Genomic DNA, 25805 nt, shown 5'->3' with positions numbered 1-25805 from the left:
ATCCTTCATTGCAGTGGCTCCTGTGGGGTACCTAATCACAAGTACCTTATGCAGAAGGAATAGATTATTCAGGCAACGTTTAACATTTGATTTCTGGAGCCAGGATGGCTGGAGAGGTGACTGCCAAAGACTCAGAAAAGTAGGAGACAATATTTTTTTGCTTCTACCCCCCTTTTCTTCTGGAGTCAGCCATCCTTCTAAGAAGGACACGTTGGGAAAATTATTCATCTCAGATCATATTGGTTATGCAACGAGCTCTGCTGGGCACTGTCCTTCCAGAACGGAAAGGAAGTTAATGCCCAGCAACTCCTGATCCTATATATATTACATCCGCTGCATGCATACTGATGTTGGAGGTAAGCTGGATGAGGACAAGAGAAGAAGAAAGATAGTTTGGGGGAGCGAGCGGGCTTCTATCTACTGGCTGAAGAACAGAGAAAACGCATGAGGCAATCTCCAAGTTAATTATGGTTTCCTGGATTAAATGGAAGCAAATGCCAAAGCAGAGGTGTTTCTGCATATCTCTCCCTGCATGTACCTAGCTGTAGTCCACGCCCAGGTTCGTGCTTCCTCCAGCATCCACCGGACCATTAACCACTGTCACTTTCTATTATTCACGCATGGTGTCTTTCAAACTGTCGTCTGTTTCCTTTTAAAAATGTCAACAGAACAACAGATACTGAGAACATGCTAAAACTCCTAAGTCTCAATTTAGAGTTCTGCTAGAATTCTCAGTTTATTAATTCCTTCTGACACGGCCCAGATGTCTCTAGAGTAATTAGTAACAGAACAGGGTTAATGTGGCTGCTTTGTGGTGATGCAGATTCACTGTGACGGATGGTTCACTTACAGAAATGAAGCAAGTTCAGTCAAGTTTAATCCCGAAGGGGAAGCACCACCCTTGCCCCCCGTACACATCTGTGCCTATCTCGTCATCGTATTTAAGTGGCTACCAGGTACAATACGGTAAGAGATCATCAGCTTTCACATATTTTTTTTATCCATTTGGCCCAAGCTCTATGGAAGTTAGATGTACAGATAATGGGTAAAATTCACTCTCTTGGGGAAAGAACAAGGGGAGCCAGAGAGACAAGGCTAACAAAGCAAGAGAGTCCTGGTAATGCCAGGCTTGTGGCTGAAGTTCTTAATTAGGTAAATAAATTATAGGGCAGTGTTTGTTTGAAAAAAAAAAATACTGTCAATTCTTTTATATATATATATATATATTTGTAAAGACTTCTGCTGTGGACCCTGTTTAAAGTCTTCACTAAATTTGTTACAATATGACTTCTGTTTTCATGTTTTGGTTTTTTGGCCAAGAGCCATGTGGGATCTTAGTTCCCTGACGAGAGATTGAACTCACACCCTGTGCCCTGGAAGGCAAAGTCTCAACCACTGGACCGCCAGAGAAGTCCCTGTTAATTCTTCTTTTAAAAAGTCTTCTCTACTCATCCGTTCTCTCTCTTCCCAATGCCATCAGTTGATAATTTTAGCTTCTGTTTCAACAAGTGGAGCGGCCTCTGAAAGTGTCTCCGTGCCTCAAATTGTTCGATTTAATTCAATTAGTGCTTCTGGAGAAAGAGGCATACAGGTGGCTTCACTGGCTTCTCAGTTCGGCTGTCAACCTTCTCTTCTGGTTCATTTTACACAATGACCCAGGAATGTATTTTAAAGTCTAGTTTTCACCCTATCACTCACTCCCCAGCTCACAAACCTCCAAAGGCTCCCAACTGCCTAAAATCTAAACCCTCACACGGTAGAGAGGCCTAGTAAACCCCCTCTCTCAACACAGCCCAAGAGGGCCCCTCCATCCCAGCTCTGCCTCCTTGTCACTGGCCCGAAGCAGGGCCACCTGTGAGCCTTTCCTCATTCTCTTTAAATCCTTCTTGCCTTCAGGGTGGGCTCAAGTTTCAGGCTCTCCAGGAGACTTTTTATCAGACTGTGCTGAACTGCAAGGATTACACCTAACAGTAGTTATTCTGGCATTCTACTTCTGGAAATTTAATGAGGATATATTCATAATTGTATATATATCATATACATGTATACTAAACTTTCATATTTTGATACCTAGCTTTGATACCTAGCACAGTATTCTGCCTACAGTTAGGTGTGCTGAATAAATATGTACTATATATGAGTTTAATTTTTTCAATATTGAAGCTTTCTCAAGGGAAATTTGGCATCTCAGTCTTAAAATGTACACAGACCTTAAAAGTACATAATTTAGTTCTAGAATCAGAATGAGCAATTCTCATACCAGGAATAAGTGAGGAAAAACTCAGAAATGCTTATAAACATATATGCACATTGTTGAGATATTGAGTTTTTTATAATAAGGAAGATAGAAACCCCTTAAGGGGTCCCTCATTTAATTGGGATCCCCTACAATGTAGCTAACAAAATCACTTTGTGGAATATTTTAGCAACATGAGTACCAGTTCATAAGACATCAGTAAGGGCAAACAAAAAGTAAACTTGTGTTTCACTTTTTCTGTTAGATAAATGATAGACAGTGGTGATCTTTACAGGGAGGCTTAAGAAGGCTCTTTTCCTTTCTGGTTTTCTCTGCATTTAAATTTGGGAACACTAAAGTGTTACTACTGTGTTGAACGGTTTCTTTAATTGGAAACTTGCTCTTCTGAACCACAAACACTGACTTGGATGGATATGTACTTTGATAGAGGAGCTTGACACAAACTCCTATTTGAATTGTAATCTAATAAGCCTCCGCATCATGTGAGAGACATCCTGTGACCCTGGAAACAACAGTGATTGATTTAGGAATCAGGAAACAGGGTCTAATGTTGGCTTTACTGCAGAATTCCCACCAGCCCTGGAAAAGTCACTTCTTTTCTTGAAACTCAGTTTTTTAATGATAAAATAAATGGATATTCTTGCACCCTCATTCCACCTTACAAAAATGGATAGAGATCAATTAGAAACTATTTATAAAAATAGCAAATATATTATAAAAAGGAAGTCAATCAGCATTGAGTGGGATTATTATCAAGGTTGGAGAAACATCCCTCTGAAATCTTGAATCTCTGATTATACCACAACTTTAAATCACAAAGTGGTACCCAATTCATGTGCTAATGTACAGCAAAGTGCAATTCCACTAAACACCCAATTTAATAACTGTAGCTGCATTTATTAACTAACATTGAACAATGAATTTTAAAGTTATTTCAGGTTATTACAAAATATTGAACACGGTCCCCTGTGCTATACAGTAAATCCTTGATGCTTATCAAGCTTATTTACTTTCTGTAGAGGTTTGTATCTGTTAATCCCACTGATAATCTGAAAATATATATACAACTGAATCATTTTGCCATACCCGATTTATAACAGTATCATAAATCAACCACACTTCAATTAAAAAGCAGTCACTTAAAGACAACATTTCTCTTTCCACAATATTTTGCAAATTACTATCTTTGCTTTTTTTTTTTCCTCCCAAAGAGAACAGCACAGGTATACATTTTAAAAGAAGAAATACACTGGGCTTCAGATCAAGTACTCAGAGACCAAAAATTGAACACTTTAGCAAACTCATGATGAAGAGAATGGGAGCCCCGACATCTCTACGAAGCTTTGGACAGTGAATCTAACCCACCTAGATGGGCAAACACTCTTAGCGACATCAATGCAACGGGCATACTTACCGGTGCACACGACTGGAGGCTCTGAGCATGTGGCTGGCAGGTGTATACTGCATGCCTCCAAACACACACACACACACAAACCCAGGTCACAACGGCGTGTACCAAGACACACACAGAAACACCCAAGTGTCCCACAGGGCGACCTCGCCAAAGGTTCTCAGGTAAAAAGCAAGAAAGGATCCCGTGAAGGGAAGGCAGGGTGGCGGGCCCCCAGAAGGCGTGCTGACTCACCTGGTAAGTGGTTGCCAATCCTGGCAGTGGGTTTGGGAGGCAGGGCGGGGGGCTGCTTGAGGAGAGAGAGCTGCTTCACGGGGGTGTCCTCGTGGTCTCCGGGGGAAGCAGCAGGTTTTTTGGGGGGCAGGAACAGGACTGGTTTGGCTGAAGGATCTTGGGACAGGAGGGCTCCAGACTCACTGGCAGAGGGACTCTCTTCGGACACTGAGGGCACAACCACATGACACACGAGGACATTACACACACGCGGCGCAGGCAGGGCTGGCGGCAGCCGCGGGGCGCAGCGCAGGCCGGCGACACGGCAGAGCGCTTACGGCGCGCGTTCCAGGGGCGCGCCAGCACCGACTCACGGACCACGGCGACAAGCAACAGATGCGCAGGCGCAGGGGAGCAAGGACCAGGAGCCCCCCTGAGCCTCCTTGGGGTGTGTCTGCCCTTTGCTCCCGGGTCTGAGGGCAGCCTAGGGGCTGACACTGGACAGGCGACCCCCACATCCTGGGGCGGCTGCTCCTCCAGGTTCAGGGCTGTCTAAGCTGCGCATCAGTGTTCACGGGGCGTGCTGCAGTTTCAGGGGCACTGGCTCCTATACACCTGGACAAGGTGAAGGATGCTCCAAATGATCATTCTTTTTGTTTTCTCTGCTCCTCTTTCCTACCCTCACCAGAAGCATGGTTTTCTCGTTTGGATTCTGCCCATTCCTTATTGCTCCAGGCCTGCCTCTTCCTCTTCCCCTGGGGGTTGGGGGGGCAGGACCCAGACCAGCTCCAGTTAAGAGCTGTCCTGGGCAGTAGCAGAGGCCCTCTCATCAGACTGGAGACCTGGCCGAAGACTGAAGGAGACTACGACTTCTCAAGGGCGACAGATCTCAGGACGACAAATCAAATCCGTCTGATCCCATGTCACAAGGAAGGCTGGAGAGAAAGCTCAGTTTACTGCTTTAGTTGGGACAATCTCTCCAGCTGGGAGGGGGGGAGGTTGGGAGGGAAATGCAACTCAGATGCATACTACCCCCTACCATCACTGCTCCAGTAAGAAATCCTCCCCTGCCTCCTCCTTCCTCCCTAATCCGGGCAGCAGTGCTCCTAGCAGCACCAAAGCCTTGCACATCATCCGCAGGAGAACCAGGTTCTCCCCTGGCTCAAGGAACAGTGGTGTTACCAGTGCTGGACTCACTGATGGACAGCAACTCACAGGGTCCCAAAGTGTGAACTGCCATCACTTCCACCTCCCGCCTGAGCTCCATGTTGCACACTTTTGCACACGGGGTAGACAGAGGAAGGACGTGGCCTCCTTCCCCAGACTCCAGATATCCCAGAGGTCCCTCCCCGGAGGCTGGTCTCCTGATAGCAAGGACCTCTCCTTACTGGCTGTCGGGAGCGCGCCACCATCTGGCTAAAGAGGACCACTCTGCAGTCCTTCTGAGGGACTGAATATTGGCGAATCTGGACCAAAAATGGAGTGATGATCAGATGGCATCACAAATCATCTGTCAGCATGATACAACTTAAAGGCAATTAATACATCAATTTTATATGGTAAATTGGTACAGTTTCCTAAAGTGATGTAACAGTTAACTGTTATATTGGGATGAGGATTCAAAGGCATACCAGGGCTTTGTGACCAGGTGACTTAGACAGACATCCTGCAGAAGCATGTGGCTCAGCGTTAGCAGAAACGAATGTTAGAAAACAAAACGATGACGTTTTAAATCGTCTATATTACAAAACAAGACCTATCTTCCTTAAAGAGATTAAGGTTTTTAAAGTGTTTTTAAAGATTGTAGAAAAATAAATGGATATTTCCCCCATATTTTTATACTCAGCATGTACTGGGTTGGCCGAAAAGCTTGTTCAAGTTTTCTATAACATTTTATGGAAAAACCCAAAGGAACTTTCATGACCAACCCAATACTAAACTGGTCACTTCCATCCTCATTTCCAGGAGATCCTTATGTTCAGGGGGCTTCAGAACAGAAGCCCAAGTCCATCCAGTCTGAAGGCCCACCACACTGCATGCTGGGGACCAATTCAATGTCTATGGGGGCATTACCTGTCCCATCCATGATGTCGGCAGGCTGGAGCACCTCGTACGAGCAGGGATCCCTGGGCATTGGGACTGGCTCCATTTCGGACAGGGCAGGCAGAGACAGCTGGCTGGAGCTCAGGGACTGCCCATTTTCCAGGGAGTCATCTTCATTCGATATGGAGAGCTCCCCGTCTGTCGGAGGGAGAAAGAGACCGCAGAGTTAGATACGCCTGGAAAGAGTGACACTTATTGCCTGCTACCCGAATCTAGACGCTTTTGAACAATCTTCATCAAGACCAGAACATAAAGTCTACTCTCGTTATTTTGCTTTTAAGGCATTTAACCACCAGAGAAACTATTTCCAGTGATCTTCAGTAGTGTGCCTGTTTTCTCTCCATCTTTCTAATCATCAACAGATGAATGGATAAAAAAGATGTGCCGTGTGTGTGTGTGTATGTATGCATGTGTATATACATCTATATGGAATACTGTGAAAGTGAAAAGTCGCTCAGTCGTGTCTGACTCTTTGCAACCCCATGAACTGTAGCCTTCCAGACTCCTCTGTCCATGGAATTTTCCAGGCCAGAATACTGGAGTGGGTAACCATTGCCTTCTCTAGGGGATCTTCCCAACCCAGAGATCAAACCCAGATCTCCTGCTTTACAGACAGATTCTTTACTGTCTGAACCAGCAGGGAAGCACATATGGAATATTACTCAGCCGTAAAAAAGAATGCGGGAACGCCACACACAGCAACATGAACCTAGACAAAACCTAGACATTGTCACACTAAGTTCAGTAAGCCAGACTGGGAAAGACAAGTATGATAATGCTTATGTGGAATTAAAAAGAAAAAGATACGAATGAACTTTTTTTTTTTTTTTTTTAACGAAACAGAGACTCACAGACATAGAATGCAAACTTATCATTACCAATGGGAAAAGGGAGCAGAGAGGAATACATTAGGAGGTTAGTATTAACATATACATTCTACTATATATAAAATATGTAAATAACAAACAAGAACCTACAGTATAGCACAGGCAACTATATTTTTGCAGTAAACTATAAGAGAAAAGAATCTGAAAAAGAGTATATGTATACACACACACACACACACACATATATATGTATCACTTTATATCTGTGCTGTATACCTGAAACTTACACAATATTGTTAATCAACTATACTTTAATTTAAAATTTAAAAACATTTACAAAATTTTTAGCATTTTAAAAGTGTTAAAAAATCATAATATACCATGTTTTATATTTGTTCTTTAAACAAAAATGAAAATCAAATTTTCTTCATAATTTTTGAAAACCTGGAAACACTGAGCAGGACTCAGAGACGGAAAACGAGGTTAGGAATTCCTACTTTTGGGAGCAAAAGGCTTCAAGCACTCAAAAAGCATGGGGACCTGGGACGTCAAGGCACTAGGAAAGACTCACCCTGTCTGCTCGGCACCTCTGACCATATCCAATCTCTCAAGTAGACACATGTTTAGGGGTCTCTGAGCTCCAGCTGCAGGGCTGCAGCGGAGCAGAGTCACTGGGAGGTGCCAGGATTCTCCTGGTGCCCATCAGTGATTCTGCTGGGCAGGGTACACACTTTGATCTTGTCAAAGCTCAGCAAGACAAGGAGCAGCCAGTTAACACCACGGTGGAGGATCAAAGGCTCCTACACAACGGCCGTTTGTCAAATCAAAACTCCCTGGGTGTGATTTCCTCCTAGCCCAGGGGAGTCCTAGATAGCTAGACATTAAAGTCAAATTAATTTTTAAAGAGGACTGAAAGCTGTTCCAGCCAGATGAATAAATATCCAGATGAAAGGCTCTAAGTTATGTTTGGGCAGAAACACAGAAACCAGCAAAGCAATTACCTGCCTTACAACGAGAAGATAGATGATTTACTTGAAGAAATACAACAGTGAAATGACTCCATGGTTAATCATGGATAAATAAGCTTTTCCTTTTGCTGTGTTCCTCCCAAGGCTTTAATTTTCTACACAATGATGATACGGCAGCAAAAGATTCCTCTACCTACCCCCTTTCCTCCTCATTTAGAACTGGCCTGATGAAACGCATGCTCAACAGAGCAATTTATAAACTGACAGGCTTTAGGTAGCATATGGTTCAAGGACTTATGATATTTGACCTGAAATTTTATACACATAGAAAAAAAATATAATGGACACCAAAAAGTCATTTAAAGCAGATAATTTAAAGCACTAATCTCTGAAGACTGTGGGTTTATTTTTTCTTTCTTTTCACTTGGCCTTAAAAAAATTTTTTTTAAGTTGGTTTTTGTTTGTTGTTGGTCATGCTGCTTAGCATGTGCGATGTTAGTTCCCCCGCCAGGGATGGAACCCATGCCCCGTGCAGTGGAAGTGTGGAGTCTTAACCCCTAGATAGCCAGGAAAGCCCCTCACGCGGCCTTTTAATATATCTCAAATGGAAGCAGTAGTCACTATAATCGTGATTAACAATATGGCTATGACATCTCATTCCTAAGAGAAGAGCAGACTGCCAGGCCAAGGCTATGGGAAATACTCAGCTGAACTGAGAGTACCCAGGATGGGAAGAGCCGCGGTTGTGAGCGTTAATGCAGCACCATCCCGTAGCAGGCAGTTCCCGGGTCCTTTACTTTGGTTTGTTCAAACTGACAACATGGGAAGCACCTCTGCTTCAGGTTCCCAGTTGGTGGAATAATGATGGAATTACCATCAGGTTTACTACATCTCTGAGAAACCATTCTGATTTTGGATATTCTGGCAACCCACTCCAGTACTCTTGCCTGGAAAATCCCATGGATGGAGGAGCCTGGTAGGTTGCAGTCCACGGCGTCGCGAAGAGTCGGACACGACTGAGTGACTTCACTTTCACTTTTCACTTTCATGCATTGGAGGAAATGGCAACCCACTCCAGTGTTCTTGCCTGGAGAATCCCAGGGACGGGGGAGCCTGGTGGGCTGCCGTCTATGGGATCGCACAGAGTCTGACACGACAGAAGCGGCAGCAGCAGTGTAGTAAAGCACTGGCTTAAAACAGCCAGAGGAGGAGGGGTTTCAGGGTTGTTGCCATGTTTTGCTTCTTTGGGGCAGGGACAAAGATGTGATGGAATGATCACTATATATTTTAGCTACTTAGACTATTTATGTCTAAGAACTGTAGATGCAACATAAGGGGAAAGAAAAGATACAACAAAAATTTACCTCCCTATGGATTAAAAAGTACCTTTGTGAAATCACAAAGGCCCAAATCATTTGGGAGAGGAAACAATCTGGTGAATTCCACCACTGCAACTTCTAAATACACATCTCATTAAAAAATGAAATTAGAAAAAAGGAGAAATACGACATGAATCATATTTCTACCCCAACAGAAAAGTTCTTTTTCCATACTTAGTTGTATGTATTAAATTTTATTTTGTCTTTTTTTTTTAAATTTTATAAGCATTATAATTCACATAGTTATCATCTTAATGATTATATTTAATCTCTCTGTGGTTGGTCACAAAGGGATTTCCAATGTTTTATGCTATTATGAAAACAGAAATCTCTGCCGATTACTTTCTGGTATAAATCTCTGCAGTTAGAATTCTCCCCCTTTAGAAGAGAGTCCAAAAAAGACATTTACGTGTATTAATATTTTAATGTCTACTGCCACAGACCTGGATATCGTTAAGTCATTTTTCTATAGGGTTTGTCAATTTACATAGCAGCAATGTACAGACCACACAGATTTCTGGGCTTTTGGTCATTTCTCCAATATTAACATTGATAATCATGTTTTATCTATCGACATAGCTACTTACCTACATATATAAGCACACATCTGGCAGAAATAAGACCATGCAATAAGCACACATTCATTATTGATATCACTTATGACTAAGACAGATGATGACAAAAATGAAATCTGATTTGGATTCATATAATACGGGGATTAAAAAGATGCCGCTGTTAAAGTAACTGTTATTTTTTAAGTTCTTATGATGTTTTCAAATGTACACAAAAGTGGAAGCATGGATGTAATGAACTCCATGTACTCATCATCAAGCTATGAGGAATTAGCTGGGGATTCCTAATGCTCAGTAACTTCAAGTTTGACTCATCTAAAGACTAATTTATTTATGAATAGTGGATTCACAATGTTGTATTAATTTCTACTGTAAAGTGATTCAGTTATATATAATATATATACACACGTGCATATATACACATATATGCGTGGACACACACACATGTATATATACACATACACATATGTATATATACATACACAGGTATATATACACACACATATGTATATACACATAACACAGGTACATATACACACACTTTCTTTTTTCATATTCTTTTCCATTATGGTTTAGCACAGAATACTGAATATAGTTCCCTGTGCTATTAGACAGTAGGACCCTGTTGTCTGTACATCTTATACATAATAGCTTGTATCTCTGAAGACTGTTTAGGCTCTCCATGCCTTTTTACTATTTACCAGTCCTGTTATCAGCACATTACTAGCATTTTTAAAATAAGCATCATTAGAAAAAACTGTTTTCCCTCCCAGGAAGAATTTAACTCTCCTGAACAAACTGAGTCTTACAGGCTATTTCTGCTTTCACCTATCAAGATCTTCGCAGTTTCTTAGGTATTTTACTCTTTTTGATGCAATGGTAAATGGAATGGCTTCCTGAATATCTCTTTCTGATCTTTCATTGCAGTCTCTTGTTACTACAATCGAGCAAAAGCTCACTGAGTACTGGAAATCATTTTGCGGTTTCACATACAATAATTTTCAAAATGGCACAATTACCTCCAGGTATTAAGACATTTCCTACTAGAATCAATAAAGTGTGGAAAGGAGGAAGGGAGAAGGCAGGAGGAGACCAGACAAGTTAAGGCAGTCATGGGCTTCACAATTTCCTGGCGGGCAGTTAAAACACAGATGCCAGGGCCTCACTCCCAGAGTTTCGGACCCAGGAGGTTTGGCATGGGACTGAGAATATGCGTGTCTAATTAACTCTTGGGTGATGCCAAAGCTGCTTTTGCTGGTCAGGGTTCCACACTTTGAGAACTACTGGACTGGAGGTAAGGAACCCAAGCAAGAGAACCCAGAATAGCAACAGTGCCTTTTCATAGTGAGGTTTAGGGCAGGAAATGTCGTTCATGGGGCTAACACGGAACAGAGGCGGTTGGTTTAAATCTCAAAGAGAAAGCAGGAGGTTGCGTGGTTTAACCATGGATTATGAACTTGTCACGAAGGGTGATGGGACTGGAGAGAGCACCAGGGCCGGGAAGAAAAGTAACAGATGAGCCAGGTGCAGACGTTCCTAACGGGAGCATCCAGTCACAGAAGCGTGGAGAAAAGAATGCAGACGTGAGTGCAAGTCAGAGTCAGACAAATGGTGAGACGCAGAAAGCAATGGATTGAGATGGAGACGTGGCCAGCCACTGTCTTCTCTTCCCTGTGAGGCACAAGAACTGAAAGATGCTGGTAAGTCAGGCTTACACCAAGTTAAGGAGAGGGAGGGGAGAGGTGAGAGTGAATGAATTCATTCGACAGACAAACACCTACTTGGACCCTACCATGAACAATGTGGGACACACCCACCGAGCCTCACCAACAGATCTGCCGTTAGCTCCTTCGGATACCTGGAGAAACGACTGTCAGGGCGGCTGCCTCCAAAGGCCTGGAGCTGAACCATACTCTGCCATGCCCCTCCTGCCACAGGCCAGGCATTGTGCTAAATGCTAAGGAGGAAACAGACATGCCCTGGGGAAAGATGAGGCAAGATGGGGTGCAGAAATGCAGACAGGGGGGAATTTGGCGTACGTGAGCTGGGGTGAAAGGTGAGGAAAAGAAGCGTGAGAAGTTAAGTCCTGAGAAACAGAAGAAAAATGAGAGGCAAAGGAAGGGAGTAGACGTGTGTTCGGAACAGATGGAGATTCACCTCTTGTCTTGCATAAAATGTTTCTTAATGTTCTAAGAGTACAAACTACTGGTTGGTCAAAAAGTTCATTTGAGTTTTCCCATAAGATGGTACGAGAAACTGGGATGAACTCTGCGGCTAACCCAATATATAAAAGCTGTGTTCCAGAGAGTTGGCTTGAAAGATGTTTCTAAAAATATATACTTTTTTGTTCTAATTCAGTTTATTTAGGAATGATATCTACCTATAACCGGATGTCACCTATGCGACAATATTCCAAAAAATTTTGTTATTGTTGTTTGTTTTGCTTTAAGATACCCTCTGGTTTTAGGGTGATTGACACGTATATACTCACAGACACATTTATTTATTTAGGGTGCATAAGAAGGAAGCCAGAAATGTGTTAACTTACTCATAAACTGTTAGGTTTTTAATTCGTAAAATAAAACACTGTACAACCAGCATAAGAGAGAAAAACCAACATGATGGGGGAAATATGAACCAAACATAGCCAATAAAAGAATGGCTATTCCAAGTATGCGGAGTATTTGTACAAGTAAATAAAAATTCAGTTCCAGGTGCCACTTGTGAAATGCACAGCCTGGCTGGGAACGAAAGAAATGCAAGTGAAATGACCCTGTGGGTGATGCTGACCCCTAACCATGTGCTTGAAACAATGTCAAGTGCAAAAGCAGGAATGGAGAACAAGAGGCACAGGTTGATTATGATGCCCTCAGGAGGAAATACGCAGGCACGCTGGCAAAGTTCTAAAGTGAACCTGGCATGATATGAGTACAGCTTGCTGCTGCTGCTGCTAAGTCGCTTCAGTCGTGTCCGACCCTGTGCGACTCCACAGACGGCAGCCCACCAGGCTCCCCCGTCCCTGGGACTCTCCAGGCAAGAACACTGGAGTGGGTTGCCATTTCCTTCTCCAATGCATGAAAGTGAAAAGTGAAAGTGAAGTTGCTCAGTTGTGTCCGACTCTTAGTGATCCCATGGACTGTAGCCTACCAGGCTCCTCCTTCCATGGGATTCTCCAGGCAAGAGCACTGGAGCGGGGTGCCACTGCCTTCTCCACGAGTAGAGCTTCAGTTCAGTTCAGTTCAGTCGCTCAGTCGTGTCCAACTCTTTGCGACCCCATGAATCGCAGCACGCCAGGCCTCCCTGTCCATCACCAACTCTTAATGGTCATTAATATTTTTTCCAATGGAGATGCTTACATGTACAAAAAAAATATAACAAACACTGGCATGTTGCCTTGTTCAGTTAAATGAAAACCTAATAATTCTTGTTGGGAGGGGAAAACCCCTACCTTACTCCTCAGGTTTCTTGAATAGCTATTTTCTCTGAGCCCAACTTTTTACCCCTTCTCCACAGTTACTGCATTGCTAGGATGCAAATTCTGAATAAGAGACTTGCATTAGAGGAGAATAATGAATGTCATGAAATCACGGTTACATTGATGCTTCCAACTAGAAGAAAAATGATTATGTAAGTGAAGCACCCTGGAGAATCCTAGACTCAAAACATTAGGAAGTGTTAGCTACGCTGTATCCCCGTTGGTAACGCAGTGTGTAGAATTCACACATGCAGACCTACTGGCAATCGCCAATAGCTATAATTAGAGCAAAAAGTGCAGCCACCTATGTTAAAGCAAATAATCATCTTTGTGAAGACATGGAAGAAGAGCTCTACTGCAAGTATTTGCTAATTGTTTTTTCCCTTTGAGACAGAGCTGCCGTTGTAGCTTTCAATACATGTCCTTTGACCAAAAAGGGCATCTCCGCTGAGTGGCTGATGGGGACCCCATACAGCCGAAGGTGTTTTCCCAACAAGTGTCACTGGTGATGGGGAGCTATGAAACAGGACTTCATCTGATGTCTTTTTTTTTGTTTTTTCTTTCTTGACATTGATACACTTTTTCCATTAGAGTAGGAAAAAAGTTCATCCACTAAGGGGGCACTGCTGCTGCTGCTGCTAAGTCGCTTCAGTCGTGTGCGATTCTGTGCGATCCCATAGACGGCAGCCCACCAGGCTTCCCCATCCCTGGGATTCTCCAGGCAAGAACACTGGGGTGGGCTGCCATTTCCTTCTCCAATGCATGAAAGTGAAAAGTGAAAGTGAAGTCGCTCAGTCGTGTCCGACTTTTAGTGACCCCATGGACTGCAGCCTACCAGGCTCCTCTATCCATGAGATTTTCCAGGCAGAGCACTGTAGTGGGTTGCCATTGCCTAACCCACATAGGTGTCATTTCCACAACAATATAGACAGCTTTGAAAAGCTTCTGTTAATCCCAGTAATCCTCTAAATCACCATCCTCAAAGCCACTGGCTGCTCTCATTGTCAGTCAAATGATGTGCCATCAACCACAGCTCTAAGGATTTCACTGAAAGATGAAAAGCTCTCAATCTAAGTTGGAAATGGCTCCATGGTCATTGGAGTTTGCTTGAATTCAAGGAGTTGAAGTCATTAGACTAAATGGTGCTACAGATGTCATCGTCTAGAATTTTAAACATATATTGAAAGCAACACATTTCTATTAACACTGCAGATTTACTAATAATTCTTTATGTTTTTGAATCTTGGGCATTGAAAAAGACAAACTGAGGGTCTTATTCACAAAAACTAAAACTACAGTGTGTATGTGTGTGACTCTCTCTCATGTCTGGTACATCGTCTTTTCCAGTGAAGAAAAGTCATTGTCAGTGTGTGATCCTGTATCTAAAAGTATCTATACGCCACCAGAATTGTGAGCAGACATTGCAGGACTTTGTAGGATCACTAAACCTGTATTTTCGGAATCCATATCTCAGAGATTCTTCTAGTTTCTCTTTCATGCCTATTTGCGGCCAGAAGTCTTTGGATTATTCAGACTAGTCTATACGGAAGAACAAATGTGCAAGGGGCATGAGGTTTCTTTGCGTCTGACACAGGCATCTTGGTAACTCACAGAATCCTTTCGACCCTAATAGCTTGAAAACCTATGCAAGATGGATTTCAATCTCAGAATGTAACTGATTCTGTGATACTGAGATTGGATGACTTTAAACACGGAATGGAATGGTATATGTTTTCCTGCTTGGAGAATCACCTTACTTTTTTTTAAAAAAATAGCTGCTATTGTTCTGGATTTAATATCCCATTTTGATGCTAATATTTCCTTTCTTGTACAAAGGACTTTGCTGAAAACTCTGAAGTGTGTGAGTTGCAGTGACTTCCTATCACAAAAGTGGCATTGACTAAAACAAGTGCGTAGCTTGTTTTAGTTGCACTTCCCTGTAGCTGTTCCCTGATGGGTTTATCAGCATTTTCTGCCTTTAACTGGACTGCACAGTCAGCAAACCACAGCTCACATGGTTTCTCGGTGGCTTCCTCATTGCAAACACCTCCTCGTATCAAACCGTGGTGTCTGTCTCCCAGAGGTGTTTCTTTCATCTGCCTGGGTACAGTTATGCCTCCTCAGCAGTCTTTATACCCGAGCCCATCGGTTCTTACATGATCTATCCTGATGAGGTATGATGGCTCTGACCACTGTTTCCAGATAATGACTCTTGACTCCAAGGTTTTCTGCAGAAAGAGGATTTACCATCTTGCTATTCCTAGGCATTCTGATATAAAAAATGCAACTGGGGCAGAGACGGAATATAAAATGAATGGGATGACACAGTTTCTCTCCTATGCTATTCCATAAGAGTGGAACTCTCACAGAATCATATATCGCTGTGCAGTGGGCCCTTCACAGTTAATAGAGAATCCAAGATTTAAAAAAAAAATCTTTAATGGCTAGAGTAGGAGAAAGAAAGTCATAGGGACTTGTCACTGCAAAATGTAAGCAGTTCTGTTTCTCTAGCTGAGCTGCTTTCCAATATACGGTTATGATTTAAGTTAGTTAAAACTAAACAAAAACTAAAACGCAGTTCTTCAGTCAGCCTAACCACATCTGAGGTGCTCGATAACCACACGTAGCTGATGGCTACGATGGCCATTGCTGGCTGGCAAATATGATGGAACGTTCTTGTTATTGCTGAAAATTCTGCTGGACAGCCCCGCTCAAAATAGACTTAAAACTCACAATAATGGGCCTAATAAATATGCAAAAATGAACCCATTTCTGGGACTGGGAGATTCAGATGGCATTGCTAACCTGGTCCACATCACAACAAATGGTCAGTTCAGTGGATAATATTTGCTTTAAAGAAGCTGCAGTGGTGAGAAGGAGGGGGCACGGGGATGAAAGATGTATCTGGGGCATGTGTGGATGGTGGGATCCAGACAGCAGCAAGACACAGCTCCAGAAGTGGGCGTGGCCTGTGGAGGAGTCCTGAAGCCTCCTGATCGAATCTCAGCTCTTCTGGGTAGAAGCAGAGAGTCTAGACTTGGGTAAAGGGGAACCAGGAAAGGGAGACAGGCATCAAAGAACAGCAGAGGAGAACTCCAGGTCACATGTCTGGTGGAGACCCTCGCTGACATTTACTGAGTGCTTTCTCTGAGCAGAAAAGGCTGTAAAGGCCAAAATGGATTATGTCCCCTGATCCTCCAGCAACCCTCTGGGAGGACAAGCCAGAGCAGAATGGAGTTGAAGAGTACGAATCCAGGGGTGTTCCCAGAGACTCCAGGAGGACCAGCTGCTTGATAACAGACTGTCTTCAAGCAAGCAGGCTGGAGGCTCGGAGCAATAATGCATGAAAGGCAAGCATGGCTTTGCTGGCTGGAGCCAACTAGGATCCTGGGGTTCATTCAAGCAGAAAGCAGAGTCCAGGGAGATAAGAAGCTGCCCTGTATCTACAGACAGAAGACAAGGGAGCTGGGACCAGCGCTTAGGGCTCCAAGGAGAATGTGGTTGTTTTACAGATTTGTGTGGGGCTTAAGGCTTCAATACACCTGCAATGCAGAAGACCCAGGTTTGATCCCTGGGTCAGGAAGATCCCCTAGAGAAGGGAATGGCTGCCCACTCCAGTACTGTTGCCTGGAGAATTCCATGAATTGCCTGGTGGGCTACAGTCCATGGGGTGCAAAGAGTCAGACATGACTAAGCGACTAACACTTTCACTTACGGCTTCAGTGCCCTGCCGACTTGCCTAACTCTACATGAGTCCTAGGCAAACGTATGAAGTCAGGAAAGCTTTTCTAAGTGTGACTAGCGTCCCTTCTATTAGCTGTTACCTTCCAGAGTTTGACTTGTTTCCTCATTATAAACGTCAGTGCAGGTCAGCGGCTGAGGCATGATCAGGCGTCAAAAGTGGGCAAGGATACTCATCATGCCCAGGGTACTGTGCCCCACCCCGGTTTCATTGGTGGGGTCTAAGAGAGGCAGTTAGAAGGGCGGTATTGTGGTGGGTCTTCCAAGGATAACTTATACTAGGTAGCAGCTCTTGGGAGCTGACTGTACTTACGACCCATTGGCTTATGGAAACATCTGTCAAAATGAGGGGAAAAGGTAAGGAGTTACCTCCTAAGAATTCTGGTCAATGAGAAACGAGAGTAATTCTGGAGAACCTCTGGGGCAAGGTTTTCTTGCTCTTAGAAGGCAACACCAAGAAGGGAAACAGGCTTGTCTCTCCCCTCTGGATGTTGTGTCTGCATGTAATGTTGGAACTACTGCAGCCACCCTGTTACCATGAGGGGTTAGAGCCTGAGGATGGCATCCTTTTGCCCGGTTACTGAATTACTGAACTAACCAGTCCTGGTGCTGCCCCACCACTAGATTTTACGATGTGAGATTCATTCATTCACTCACTCACTCATTTATGCAATACATATTAAATGAGCACTGATAAATGCCGAGCATTGCCTAAAAGGCATGCGGGATCCTTTAGAGGATAAAACACAGGAAGATCTTTGGCCTACATTTTCTTACTAGTTTAGCCTCCTTGAATTAAGTTTTTTTGTTTTCTGAAACCTTAAGAAACTTATGGTTTAAGAACCATTAGTTCTTAAGAACCAGGTTAACTTACACCCTGATGACTGCACACTGGCTTCACAGGGAGCTCAAGAGCCTACAATTAATAGCGTAAAAATAAGCAAAAGGACATGCCTTATGTGATGTGTCTGTAATCGGTGCTTTGGAATCATTTTTCTCCCTGATCTGAACCACTGTCTCTCGGCTGCCACAATGCTACACATTTCTGGCTTATTTCCTATTTTCCTGTCCACTTCTTAGTTCTTGAGTGCTTTCTTATTCCCAGATCATTTTGTTTTAACTTCCAGATCACTCAGTGTGGGAGTACCGAGGGGTTTTCTATCAGGGGCGCTTACTTTCTCATGCTACATCTTCTCAGAGAAATACCATCAATCCTCATATCTTCATGACCCTGTATCCACGGACAATTCCAAACTTGCCATCTCCAACCCAGCTCTCCCTCTTGAGTTTCCAATCTGTACAGTGAGCGCTCTGCTTAGACATCTGGATAGCTCACACTCAGTGTGGTCAAACCATCGTGATATTCCCTTCTCTATACTTGCTTCTCTTCCGTCCCCAGCTTAGGAGACAGGCACCTGCCCTTTGTCCCTGTCCACCAAGACTCCAAGCCAGAGTGCTGAGTGTCAGCCGTGCCTCCACCCTCCCCTTCACTGCCCAAACCTAAGCAGTCACGGGCCCTCCTGACTCCATCTCCACCTCCTGTAATTCTCCAGCCTCTCCTCCCCTCTCTCCCATTCCTATTTCCCTCATTCTTGCTCATCTGCCATCACACCATCCAAATCTCAGCGACAGTCCACTAGCCGGACTCCCTGACTCGGGCCTTGGTCTCCCTCCAAGACCTTCTCCCTGTAGGCACAGTGATGAGACTGCATATCCGATCACTCAGAAAACCCTTCCAGAACTCCTCGCTGCTCTCGGGACAAAGAGCAAGCAGCTAACATCATTTTCCTGCCTGCAAGCTCTGCCCCGACTCCCCCAATCATACAGACACGCTCTCTCTTGCATTATCCCCAACCTGTGCCTCCTCATGTGAGGGTCCCTCTACTTAGAACATTCCCCCAACACATCCCACCTTCTCCATGACAATCCTCACCATCCTTCAGGTTTCCTCTAAGACATCATGCCTTCCAAGATGCTATCCCTGAGTCTGCAGGCCTGGATAACGCATCCAAGACACCCCACCCCTGAAACATCTTGTACTTTCCTTGTCGCAACCATCAAGCACCTGAACTCATTCTGGGACTGTAAGTGCTATTAGTCAGGGGAGCTCACTTGCCCCTCCTGGTATTCATGACGCCCAGAATGATGCCTTCAACATAACAAGCGTTCATTCAACAAACACACAAGAGATGAATCCACTTGCTGGGTAACCTCTGCTCACAGCTATAATAAAAACTACTTTCTTAATTTTTTTCACTTGGGATAGTGATTTCCCAAAAGAACACTGATATCTGAAAGAGAATCTAGAGCACAATTTCTCTTCATTCTTTATCATTTGATCTGCTTTCCATTTACCCCACTAGGGCTATCCACTGCATTAGGTGCCAAGGTGCTATATAAATGATTTTATGTCACTGAGGCCAAAGTAAACATTCTTTTCATTTTCACACAGTTACTCCAAATCACAGCTTCCAGAAGATGCCATTTCTAGGTGAGACATCAGAAACAGCTAAAAATGCGACAAAATAACAGTGCCTGGGAAAGGCTGTGAAAAGCACTCCTTCCCATAAACTTCACGGCTTTAAGAATCTATGCACCTGGGACGCCAGATAAACAACGAGACTTAAAAGGCTCAAGTCGACAAATTCGTCTCCTCTGATACAGGAGAGAATTGTTATTTTTATTTTTAAAAGACGACGACCTTTTCATTTAAATACCAGGCTTTTTCGCCATGAATGTCTGGGGAGGGGGGAAAAATATAGACTCCGCATAAGAGAGTCATCCATTTCAAGGAGGTTCTGTTTGTGTTGATAATTAAAAATAATACCTTCCAAAATGTTGCTCCAACTCGATGAAGGGGGAAAATAGCACACCTCAATGTACTTTCTTATTTGTTGTGAAATGTTATCGCTAATTCCCAGCACACAGGGGAAAGGGAAGACTCTCGTTGGCACACGGTCACACTTCCCCTACACCCCATCCCACCTACCCTCCCTTCTTTCTGCGCTGGTGGGATTATGGATCTCCTCCCCCCAGGTCTTGGCGTGACTGTAGCGAGCAGTCCCCTAGCGACCAGGGAACTGCATCGGCCTCAACTCCATCCCTGCACACAGCCACACATGCCAGCTCCCTGCTCCTGTTTGGGGACTAGATGCATGTAATATACGGGGGCAAGAGCATGTCATTTTGTGGAGAGAGAGGGTCTTCTTTCCATCTCCTCCCCTCCTGATCAGTGATACAAACTCACTGTTTGAGTGAGTGAAACACACTCATCCATTACAAAGCACGTGACAGAACTATCATAGAACTGAGGTTTCATCACAAAACCCAGTGTTGAAAAATACAGACCATTTGCCACTGTTATCCTGAATGTTATTTATATACAGCATCACGCTTATTTGTAGAGATCATTTGCAATAACCACTAGGAGCAGTACTTATCAGTATCCTCTGATAACCAATAGGTAATGTATTACAAAGTTTTGTGCGTGTTCCTGTAAGTTCCAAGTGCTTCCCAAGTGGCTCAGTGGTAAAGAATCCGCCTGCCAATGCAGGAGATGCAGGTTCGATCTCTGGGGTTGGGAAGGTCTCCTGGAGAAGGAAATGGTGACCCACTCCAGAATTCTTGCTTGGGAAATCCCAGAGACAGAGGAGCCTGGTGGGCTATAGTCCATTGGGTTGCAAAGAGTTGGACATGACTTAGTGACTAAATAACAGCAACATAAATTCCAAACGAAGGACAGAAGGTCTAGGCAGAGTTTTCCAGAGTCTACATTCACTGGCTGTGAGCCCTTAGGCAAGGCTGTAACCTCACTGGGCCACAGCTGCTTCATTTCCACATTAGAAAAACAACAGAGGCCAGGCCAGGTGACCTCATGAGATTCTTGCTAAGTCTGAGAAAAATCGGCACTATTTTACTAACAGCCAAACAGCTCACTGTTTTCAGGATATTCTTCTCCGTAACACTTAGAAGGCACTATTTGTATGTAGAGTATTTGGCATCCATATACATGAATATAGGAGCTTCCTTGGTAGCTCTGATGATAAAGAATCAGCCTGCAACGCAGGAGACTTCAGTTGGATCCCTGGGTCGGGAAGATCCCCTGGAGGAGGGAATGGCAACCCAAACCGGTATTCTTGCCTAAAGAATCCCACGGTCACAAAGAATCAGATAATCAGACACGACTGAGCGACTAACACTTTCTTTCTATACATGAATATACACCCAAGATAATGTTTCCTATTTAAATAATTGGCAATAAAGTTTCATGTATCATCAGTTTAGTTCAGTCGTGTCCAACTCTTTGCAACCCCATGGACTGCAGTACTCCAGGCCTCCCTGTCCATCACCAACTCCCGGAGTTTACTCAAACTCATGTCCATCGAGTCAGTGATGCCATCCAACCATCTCATCCTCTGTCGTCCCCTTCTCCTCCTGCCTTCCATCTTTCCCAGCATCAGGGTCTTTTCAAATGAGTCAGTTCTTCACATCAGGTGGCCAAGGTATTGGAGTTTCAGCTTCAACATCAGTCCTTCCAGTGAATAACAAGGGGGATCAGAGCTCTAGTGTTCTGGATTTTGCCAACACAGGTGGACAGAAGAAGTCACATATATATGCAGACAGTCTCAAGCTGGCATTTGTTGTTCTTTTCAGTAAACATATACCGAGCATTGACTATATCCCAGCACTACTGCAGGATGCCTATAAGGTCCATGAACAAATCAGACAGAGATCCTGTCCTACCTGGTGGAGCTCACATTTCAGTGTGGAGAGACTGATGAGGAAAAGGCTAACACAATATATATGTAATTTATAGATGGCAGGTGACAATAGACAGAAGGAAAAAAGAGAGAAAGAAAGAAAGAACACAGTGGCGCAGGGTCAGGGGACTATGGACCTATGGCAGGAGGCAACAATTTAAAATCCAGAGCTTCCAGGGAAGGTTGAGAAGGTGGCATCTGAGCAAAGAATTAAAAGAGCAGTGAACCATGTGAACAATGTCTCGGGGAAGAGGGTGCTGGGAAGACAGTGCAGCCACTGCCAATGTCAGGGGCTGGAAAGCAGGTGAGATGTCACAAGAGGAAGTTATGAGGGGGCACCGCCCAGGAACTGAAGCGAACTTAGGGGCTGGAGGGCAGGTCACAAAGGGTTTGGGAGGCTGCTGGAGAAACCTGGAACTTCTCTGAGTAGGGGGTGACATGTTCGGATTTACAGAGAACCAAGTGAGAAGCAAATGCAGCCCAGAGGCTTTAACGTACAAACCAAGACAACTTAAGGGTCCAAGAATTAGGTTACACGTTGTTTAGAGTTAGAAGTAGGACCGATGCTCCTGTTTCACGGCATTTAGGTCTCTGTGTAAAATATCACCTCCTCCAGAGGGCCTCCATGACTGCATTGATATAAAATCATGCCCCCAATCCTGAATTTATCTCCTTACATTACTGCTTTGTTTGCCTGCAGAGAATTCATCACTCCTTGACAGGATATCATATGCTTATTTAATTATTTCCTGACTCCTTTGGAAGAATGTAAACTGAGAATGTGAGGGTTTTACTCTTTTGGTTATCACTATAGCTTGACACCTGACCACCTGGACCAGAGTGGGGAGTCAGTATCAATTTTCTGAATGAACGAACATTCCAGGAGTCTAGGAGAACCCTTAAGTTCTCACTAAAAAAAAAAAAAAGATTACAAAATTGGTGAATAGTTAAAAATAAGCTGTCTACAAAATGATAGGTTATTTTCCGTCATTAGTTGGTTTCACATTTTTATTCTTCAGACTGATGATGGTCCACTGTAATGTTTACACTGTGCTTTTCACAAAATTGCTATATCCATATTGTGAGGAATGTGGGAAACGGAGGAAAAAGCATTTAAAATGTTATGTTCCTACTCCATCATGATTAAACAGTTTAAAATTTTCTTCATAGTTTTCAAAGTTTGCTGCATTTTTATATGGCCTTGATAAATCCAGAGATCAAACACTTTTCTGATTTTTAAAGTTTTATCTAAACTTTCTTCTGAACTCTGTACTTCCATGATTCGATAGGGAAACCAATAAAAAATATGAGCCATCCAGTAGCTCCTGCTCATCACACCTGCATTCCATTAAGTGAAGGATTCCTGAGCTAGTTTCTACAGATATTGAGAAAATCTCTGCTCTTCAATCCAAGCTCTCATTTTGCCTGACTTAAATTTGGGGACCATTTTGGGATTTTAACCTGCTAAGAAAAATATACTCCAGTATTATATATGCAGTATAAAAAGAATACTCCAGTATTCTTGCCTGGAAAGTCCTATGGACAGAGGAGCCTGGGGGGCTACAGTCCATGGGGTCACAATAGTCAGACATGATTTAGCGACTAAATCAACCAAGAATAAGATAAGGAATTTCTAGGAGAACTGTCAGAATAATCCAAAGTGTCAGTTGCTCAGTCATATTCAACTCTTTGCAACCCCATGGACTGTAGCCTGCCAGGCTCCTCTATCCATGGAATTCTCCAGGCAAGAATACCGGGCTGGCTTGCTATTCCCTTTTCTAGGAGATCTTCCTGACCCAGGGATCGACCTGGGTCTCCTGCATTGCAGGCGGATTCTTAACCATCTGAGCCCAGGGAAGCCATAAGAAAACCTCAGTAATTCTGAGTTCCCTCTGCCTAAACAGGTGCACTTCTCACATCCCTACAGCTTATCTTTACACTTTCTATAAACAAGTAAGGCATTATTAAGCAAAATCAATAACAAAGAGCTGGAAGAGAAAAGCTCACCTATTAAAGATAAACTGCTTTCCGCATTAGCAATATCATATCCAAAACAGTGTAACTGCAGCGTGAACCCAGGCCGGCCGTGGCAGATGGGCTGACAGTCACTACAGACCACTGGGCAGCTGTCAGGGACTCAATCTGTGCTGGACAGCGCTTTGCTGCCAGATGACCAGACTCAGGTGCTAACAGATTCGGTGCCACATGAGGACTGACCAGCCAGGCAACGAGGAAGGACGGCCGAAAACCTATGAAATTCATCTCTGAAACGAACAACTTGGAAAAGGATGCGAGGCTCTTGGCCCCTTGCTGTTCACTCAGGTTGTGGCAATCAAAGTTTGTCTGTTCTACTCCCTAGGCTCTCAGACACAGCCGCTGACTGATGCTGTAGGGAAGGGAAGGATGATGACAAGCAAACGACGTATTTAGAGGCTAAGAGGACGAGAGGGGAAGGACGAGAAGGCGATGAAATCAGACATCGAGGGGCTGGGTTCTCTGCTACCCACATGGTAAGACAGTCGTGAAGGGGGCTGAAGATTCCTGAACCTGAAAAGGGACAACGACGTCCCTTCGTAACACTGAAGGGGGCCTGAGCTAGAAGAGGAACGTCAAGGGTTTCAAAAAATACATAGGATGATGACGATGAGATTATTACCAATAGAGGTTTGTTAACAATTTCTCAAGGATTTATGGAATGACTGCCACCAGTGCACTCTGCACATTGTTATAGACGGAACTGCGTCCGTCCCCGCCAACTGTCCACATTTACATGTGAAGCCCAAACCCCCAGTGGGACTGTATTTGGAGATGAGGCTTTTAAGGAAGTAATGAGGTTAAATGAGGTCCAAAGAGTGGGCCTTGGTCCACCAGGACTGATTTTCTTGTGAAAAGAGGAAGACACACCAGGACTGCACGCACGGAAGACCACGTGAGGTCACAGGGAGCCGGCAGCCGTCTGCAAGCTGACAGGCGGCCACACCAGAAACCAACCCTGCTGGCACCCGGATCCTGGACTTCCAGCCTCCAAAACCACGGGGAAATGCATTTCTGTAGTTTAAGTCACCAGCCTCTGGTATTTTGTTATGGCAGCTTTGCCATAACAGATATGTGATCTCACGTCATCCACATTATATTATCATCCACACTTTCAAATGCAGAAACAGAAGCACCAGAGGTGTTCAGCAAGTTGACTAAAGTTGCACAGCTCTTGCGAAGTGGAACTAGAACTGAATCCAAGGAATGATTTCAGGACTCACGTTCCTAACAGCTGATGAAACAGAATACAAGGTCATATGATTAATATCTACAGTGACAAAAAAAAGAAAAACAACGCTTTTACCAGAAAAATCTACAGTAAATACAATTTACCTTGCAATTTTACTTCTCCCCTTCTCATCATCCAAACAGTAAGTATTCTGGTGAGTAAGCCTGTCTCAAGCTTCTCTATCTGAGGTTCGGGGGGTGGGGGTGGGGTCTGGCAGCAAGCCTACAAGGTCCATGTTCTCTTGGAGTTTACGGGTCAGTGAGGAAGCCCAGTCAACCACCGAATGGAAAAAAGCAGACACTGATAAGCGCAAAGACAGAAATAAACCCGGAAGTTGTGGTGACAGGTGGGGGCCAGACCAGTCCTTTTCTCCACAGCCAGTGACTGAACGCATGCCACGAGATGACCTCAAACAGGACCCAGGTCCTAATTCTGGGGCAGCTCCTAGTGTGGGCTGGCAGCCCCCAGACTCAATGCACCCCCCGTTTCTTCCCCTATAAAGTGGGCCTTTTGCTCTAATGGTCTCAGTTCAGTTCAGTCGCTCAGTCGTTTCCAGCTCTTTGCGACCCCATGGACTGCAGGACGCCAGGCCTCCCTGTCCATAACCATCTCCCAGAGTTTACTCAAACTCATGTCCTTTGAGTCAGTGATGCCATCCAACCATCTCATCCTCTGTCATCCCCTTCTCCTCCCGCCTTCTATCTTTCCCAGCATCAGGGTCTTTCTTCTCTAATGGTCTACGGTTTCCTTGATTAAGTAAGAAAGTTATTCAGGCAATATTTACCCTAACTCAGTTATTAAGCTAGAGAAGGCAATGGCAGCCCACACCAGTAC

At 44.0% G+C, this 25805-nt stretch overlaps 1 protein-coding gene across 1 annotated transcript in view; it reads right to left on the bottom strand.

The window, feature by feature from the left end:
* PHACTR1 (phosphatase and actin regulator 1) overlaps positions 1-25805 on the bottom strand; it is a 513424-nt gene that overhangs the window by 64858 nt on the left and 422761 nt on the right. Inside the window, exons 5-6 of the mRNA XM_052649098.1 lie at positions 5955-6122; positions 3903-4109 (exon numbers count right to left, since the gene is read on the bottom strand). Of these exons, the coding sequence (XP_052505058.1) occupies positions 3903-4109; positions 5955-6122 (375 nt within the window). The remainder of the gene's footprint in view (positions 1-3902; positions 4110-5954; positions 6123-25805) is intronic.

The sequence above is a fragment of the Budorcas taxicolor genome, chromosome 11 (assembly GCF_023091745.1).
Source record: "Budorcas taxicolor isolate Tak-1 chromosome 11, Takin1.1, whole genome shotgun sequence".
Classification (NCBI taxonomy): domain Eukaryota; kingdom Metazoa; phylum Chordata; class Mammalia; order Artiodactyla; family Bovidae; genus Budorcas; species Budorcas taxicolor.
The sequence above is the reverse complement of the archived record's forward strand: the minus strand, read 5'-3'. Positions and strand labels throughout refer to the sequence as shown.